This window comes from Fulmarus glacialis, unplaced genomic scaffold (assembly GCF_000690835.1).
Source record: "Fulmarus glacialis isolate BGI_N327 unplaced genomic scaffold, ASM69083v1 scaffold20755, whole genome shotgun sequence".
Taxonomy (NCBI): Eukaryota; Metazoa; Chordata; class Aves; order Procellariiformes; family Procellariidae; genus Fulmarus; species Fulmarus glacialis.
The window spans coordinates 1,350-8,073 of NW_009211403.1; the positions used below are offsets into that span (position 1 = coordinate 1,350).

A 6,724-nucleotide genomic window follows, 5' to 3' on the forward strand; every position below is an offset into this window, starting at 1 on the left:
ACACATAGAGAAAATACCTTTCCAAAGGTATTTAAACCCTCCTGGAGGCTTCAGGACAGGATTACAGTTGAGAAGAGGATTTTTTACCCCACTAGGAAGTTCTCTAGGTCAATTCAAAGTGCAAAACACACCCACAAGCATCCCAGACCCCTCTTGGAAGCGAGCCGAGCTTGCAGGGGTTTTGGAATCACTTCCATCATTTCATCTTGTGCTCTCCTGGGCCAAAAGTTGCCAGACTGTGTGGCATCTGTCACAGTGGTCATCTATCGGGCCAGAGACCAAAGCAATACACTTATAGCTGCTTTTCTAAACTAGCAACGGGAATCCCAGGTTAAAAAAAAAAATCTCTCCAGAAACCGCAGATCCATAAATAACGGCTCTCTCAGATAGTGCCGCCTCACCCCCCAGCTGTTTCTCAGGCTTGTCTAGTTGTGTTAGTAAGTTGTTGAGGAGAACTCTTCTCTCACCATCTGCTGTCACACCTGCACCTCGTGGTCCAGTCCTGGAGAAGAGGGTGGGCACATGTTTTTGGAGTGCTGGTTAATGAGCTGTGACCCTGGACGGGCACTGTGATGCTGCACTGGGGGACGGTGCAGCAAGAGCTCTTGGAGGAGGTGGGTCATGCTCTGTGGGTGCAGCACATGGGTCTCACCCAGGCTTTCCCATGTGCCTGGATTTCCCACACCCAACAGGACCCATGACCCTGCTCTTCTCTATTGCTTGACGTTGAGGTTGCTTCTCTAAACTGTCTTCTCTCTTCCTCCCCTCTCCTGGAAAGGTACCGCACCTTCTTCAGACCCAAATACAAGATTGGATACAAGGCAGTGACCGAGCTGGCCTGGAGGTGCTGCCCAGGCTTCATGGGAGAAGGGTGCCACGACAGCCCGACCGACCAACCCGGCCTTCTGCCCCAACATCCCAGCCCTAAAATGCCTCCCGGGCAAAAGATGTTTCCAATCCCCAGACTTCCTCCCTATCCAAAAAGCCACCCTGACCTGTTTCCAGGACCAAAGAAGAATCAGTATGGTGAGATCTTGCTCCTGCTTCACATCCCCAGGTTACCACACCACCGGCATGCTCTCAAACCTCCCGGTTCTTTCTGTTCCACCGCAGGGCATGAATTTGGCAAACCTTCAGTGGGTGATGTGCTTTCTGATCGGAGACCTGACATTTGGTTGTTTTGAGGATCACTTGCTTTTTTAATCTAGTTTCTTTCAAGATGTGCTGCTTCAAAATTGCATTCCTCATTACTTTAAAGCATTTTTCCATTAATTTTGGGGTCGATATAGTGTGTCTCAAGACGAAGCTCCCCCGGGCTGTTCTCATCACCTGCTGTTGAACTTGGGAGCAGAGGGCTTGATCCCAAGAAGAAAGAGGGTTTCCTGATCAGCTCAAGAAGAGATGTAGACGAAAGGAGGAAGGGTGGGTTGATATTTCGCTGAAATGGCAATAAGAGGGAGGCAGGAGCTAAAGTGAGTTAGTATGGAAAAGGACTCAAATCCAGAAGATAGCCAAGGAGGGAAGTTAAAGGAGCACCAGCCCTGACTCTGCCCTCTCTATTTCTTTCCCTGTGCAGGCAGGAAGCTGCCCGGGCTCTTCGGGGACCGCCTGGATCGGCTGGAGGAGGAGGTGAGGCGCCTTTCCCAGTCCTACGACAGCCTGCACACCATGGTGAGCGGGCTGGGGGACCGCCTGCGGCTGGCCATCCAGGAGGACACCACCAAGATGGTCGGCTCCCTGATGAACAGCCCCGGCACGCCTGACTCGACGGTGGGCTTCGGCATCATTCCTGATGGCCTGGTGGATGTGGCGGACAAAGCCGACATCGCCACATACCCTCCCGTGGGGGAGATCCTGACCAAAGTGACGGAGGTGAGCGACGTGCTGAAAACCAAGGCAGATTTGCTGCACGAGGTTCGCGGCATGGTCCTGGACCACGATGGGCAGATCAAGCATCTGCTGGAGTCAGCCCGGCCCTCGCCCCTCACCTCCATCGACCTGCTGGAGGAGTACGTGGACACGCGGCTGAGCAACCTGCGCGGAGAGCTGCTCGACGGCTTCGAGAAGAAGCTGGGGAAGATCCAGACCACGTGCGATTTCCGGATCCAAGAGGTGCGGCAGCAGTGCGAGGAGGAGAAAGCTGCCAACCTGCGGCTGCAGCAGACGCTGGACGGGAAGGAGCTAGAGATCAAGAAAGAGATCTCCCAGCTGGAGACCCAGATCCAAGGGCTGACGGTGGTGGAAAGCTGCTGCAGCAACCTGGACTACCTCACCGATCGCATGAACATCCTTGAGAAAGGCCTTCACAGCATCTCTGAGTCCCAGAAGAACTTGCACTCACGGCTGGATGGAGAAGTCTCCACTGTCACCCTAGGGAACCTTTTTGAAGGGCGCTTTGAGGACCTGGAAGCCAGACTCAATGCTACAGAGAGAGAAACGGGGAGCTGCTGCGCTGGTATAGAGGACAGCATGAGAGGCACGGTGGTAGCAGAGGTGGATGGCATGAGGACTGCCTTTGAAGATAAAATGCAGACCCTGGAGGACAGGTTCGTGACCATTGTGGGGGAGCTGAACAACGTCAGTTCTCCCGTGGGCATGGACGGAGTGGTGGTGCCTGTGCTGGAGGGGGAGCTCGCCAGCATGAGGAAACGGACGGACGAGACACTGGAGGTGTTGCAGAATCGCCTCATCATGCTGGAGAGCACTTGTTCCCTGGGCTGCACCTCCGCCTCCAAAGATGTGGAGACCTTCCGGACAGAGATCGAAGACTGCCAGAACAAGAACCAGGACCTGCTCCTCCGGATGGACAGCAACTACGACCTTCTGCGCAAGCTGAATGCCACCATCCTGGAGATCCAGCGGCGAATCGAGGAGGAAGCATCAGGGGCTTTGCAAGGGGAGATCACCTTGCTAAAGATCAACCTGAACACCGTGAGCAAGTCTCTGACGGGGCTCAAGGACTCCGTCTCCCAGTACTCGGACACCGTGACACACGTCAACTCCTCACTGGATGAGCACGAGCGGAAGATCGAGGATGAGGTCCACTCCATCCAGGAGAAAGTCAACGAGCAAGGCTCCCAGCTCTTCTTCAGCAACCGGCGTGTCCTGAACCTCAAGGGAGACTTGGAGCGACTCAAAGCCAGGATCGTCAGCGACCTGAGCTCCTGCAAAAGCGTGGCCCATGACCTGCAGCAGGAGATCGCTCACTTTGATGACCGGGTGGCCCGGGTGGAGAGCGTCTGCGGCAGGCTGGGTGCCGTCACGGGGAGCCTGGACGGTATCAGGGACGAACTGGAGAAACACACGGGCAGTCTGTGGGACTACATGGACCACATGAACGGGACCCTGGCTGCCCACTCTCAGGAAATAACAGGACTGAAGGACAACCTGCTTGACTGCCAAGCCAAGGTCTCCGAGCTGGCGGAGCAGGTCGGCCACTTGGAAGAGCAGGTGGAGGGGAAGCAGCATTAGCCATGCCGCCACGCGCTTCTTCCCTCTCCTCCCCGTGAAGGACAGGGTTAACTTATATCACACGGACTCACTCCAATGTGACAGCAGTTCTTGGGATAATGTTTTTAATGAAAAGATAAATTAAAAGCTGAATTAAAAGCTGCTACAAACCTTTTTTTTTTTTTTTTTTTTTTTAAATCTTGTTGTTTCCACTTTTCCATAACTCTGCCGTTACGGTACTCGCCTCCCGACGCTCAGCAGCTGTCCCGACCCTGGTGCCGCAGGGTCACTGCCTCCTGGCTGGGGGCGTTGCTTTGGCTCCTGGGCTAATGACCCCAGAAGGACAATACAGGAGGAAGCTGGAGGCGGGAACGTTTTTTTTTAATTTTATTTTTGTGGATTTATCGCTTCTTGAAGAATAAAACCCTGTAGTTGTCACTCGAGGAATAGAGTTTCTCTGACCTCAAGACCACCTGCGTCTTAATCCAGGGACTGAGCAGAGCCAGGGCTCCTTACAGGGAACAAAACTCACCACAGGAATTGCGGATTTCAAAGAACACACGTATTCACACATCCCCCTGGGAACTGCCTTCCCCTCTCCGAGATGGCAGCTCTTCTCACATACGGTAAATCCATTTATACTGCTCACTCCTTCATGCAAACGCACATGCCTTACAGAGCATATGAGGGTATGCATTAGGAAAACACGCATATGCATATATATATATATGGTATGTGTATACGTATTTTTGAACAATCCACTGTCATGGTGCTCATCTGATTGCAAAATTTCCTCTTGCTGCCCCCATTTTGAAGAACCACACTGAGCAGCTAAAAACTGTCGCAGCAGCATTTGGGGGAGGGCCCCGCGGTCCCTCGGGGCTGCCGTGCTTTGCAATCCCACTTTGCTGTGCTCTCTGGTTCCAGCTGGGACTGACATGAAGGGTTATGGAAAATTGTCTTCCCCAAAGAGACACGTGTCCGTAGGTCTCTGCAGAGCCCAAGATGGGCATGGAGCAGTCCTGTCCTCCAGCTCTAGTTCTTGTTTTATTGCTTAAACTGTGAACGTGGTTTCCCTCATCTCGTCCCGGGGCAGGAGAGCTGCAGCTGCTCCAGGGTGTGCACCTGAGGATTTCCCTGTGCAGCAGCGTGGGAGCAGGAGCCGGCGTCTTCCTTGCGTTCCTCTGAGCCCACTGGGATGCCAACAGCCCTGGGGACCCGCACCGACATGGAGCCCCAGGGAGGAGGGAGGGCACTTTTGAGAAGACTTCTTGAGACCTCTCCTCAGCTCAGCCTGGGAATGAAAAACTGAAGTGATTTACCAAGGCCACTCTGGTTTCCCAGGAACAGGCAGGCTGGAAAAGGTTGTACACGATCCTGAGCAACTCCAGCCTTGCCCTATGGAGCAGGCGCCTGGACTTTGAGGCTGTTGCCACTCCTGGGGAGCCCAGCATGGGTGTCCTCCGCTGCTCAGCCAACAGGGACTTCATTACCAGAAAGAATGAAGAGGAAATTAAAAAGCCTCCATCTGACCAGCTCTGGCACTTTAGCAGAGGAACATATTTTTCTACCAGCTCAGCGTTGCAGCGCATGGACCCTTCCACACCAGCTAGCCTTCACCTCCCACCCGGTGCCCATCACCCTCCTCAGGCTGTCCCTGCTCTTCTGCACCACGATTCCCACCCTGGTCCCCCCCTGCCCCGCAAAGGAGCAGCTCTGTGCTCTGACCAGCACCAAGCAGCAGCAACTCCCAGCAGAGATGCATCTGGGCGCCTTTTCTCCTCCATAAAAACTGGATGAGCTCCCTGAAACAGATGCTTCTAGGCTGGGGAGGACCCACAGGGATCACCGAGTCCAGTTGGCTGCGTCGTGTTACCCTGATGTGGTAAAAGCTCCTTCCCCTGCCAGAGGAGCGTGGGCCATCAGCTGTGTGAGCAGGGAGAGGGGACCTGGCCTCCCACCCCTCGCCTACCCCCGCTCACAGCACCAGAACCCACTCTTGCTGCTCTGGGCTTTGCTGATTTGGAGTTACGCTGCAGCTGCTGAGACGCTTCTCCAGCTGAGGAGCAACCTCCAGCTGCCTTTGGGCATCCTGCAAAACCTGCTCTTAGACAAAAAAAAAACCCCAATTTTTTCCCCCCAGCCCAAGGAAGGAGTCTCAGGCTAGCCCTCGGCACTTTGCGATGGGCCAGGGGAGCCCCCTCCCCATCTCACAAGAGGGAGAAAAAGGGCTGCAGCAACCAAAGAGAAGACGAAGCCAAGGGCCAGGCTCACCCCTTCCCAGGCCAGGGGAGCGAGCAGCTGAACAGCAACAGCTTCCTCCAGCACAGGGGGAGCTGGGACTGGCCATAACAAAACCAGGACAAGGAAGAAGTCTGACCTTCCAGAAAATGGTGCTATGTTTGGACTATTCCTGACTAGTCACTTGAAGATAAGGACAGTTTGTATTTCAGTTCTCAGCTATTCATGTTTAAAAAGTGAAAGGAACTCTGTATAAAATAGGGCATTCTTTTTTTTGCTTGCAGAGAGAGAAGGAGATGTTGCCCATGCAGTTGTCCTTGCATGGGCAGCTTTCGGAGGCAGTTGATAAATGATCCTGTTAAAAGGCTGTGTTTTATTGTTTTTTAAAACCCTGTGCATTTGTTCAGATTTTAAGTGCAAAAAAAAGTGTTTGTACTGGAAAGGAAAAAAATAAAGTATTTCTTGCTGAGGTTTCCAGGATCAAAATGACTTGTGTGGCTTTCAGAAAAGCAGAGCTAGAGTCAAAGCTCAGGGGCACTAGGAGATGATTTACACTCACACACAGCAGTCAGGGAAGGAGAAGCTGGATGCCAGACTGGAGGAAGGAGCCCAGCAGTGCTCCTGCCTGTTTTATTTTATGTAGTTACAGCCGAGAGCTCCCAGAGCCAGGGCACCAGCCTGGCTGAACACACAGCAGTGCTCACAACTGTGTTTCAGAGAAGTCCCCACGCAGCAGGGGGACAGGCTGGTTGAGCCCCAGCCCACCCCTGCTTTAGGACAGCTGAGCTTTCCTTGGATGCTCCAACACAGGGGCACAGGAATAAGCTCCTGCCCTGGCACAAGATTGTGGCAGGCTGCCGGCACAGGAGAGATTCACCCCCATGCACACACACATAAAGCCAGGGTTTGCTTCCTGTATTCAATCAATTTTGCAACATTACCTGAAGGTAGTAGGCAAAAAAAAAAAGAAGTTAAAATAAAAAGAGTCTGCAGCTGCTCCACAGGCCGAGGAAGCTGTAGGTCCTGCCCCCAT

The 6,724-nt window shown here is 53.4% G+C and overlaps 1 protein-coding gene across 1 annotated transcript; it reads left to right on the forward strand.

Moving 5' to 3' along the window:
- Nucleotides 1-778: 778 nt before the first annotated feature.
- On the forward strand, nt 779-3,471 carry EMILIN3 (elastin microfibril interfacer 3; the record flags this gene model as incomplete). Its single annotated transcript, XM_009577537.1, has 2 exons — nt 779-1,026; nt 1,577-3,471. Coding segments are annotated over 2 exons (2,143 nt in total), but the record flags the coding sequence as incomplete, so codon positions are not given.
- Between the last annotated feature and the right edge of the window lie 3,253 nt (nt 3,472-6,724).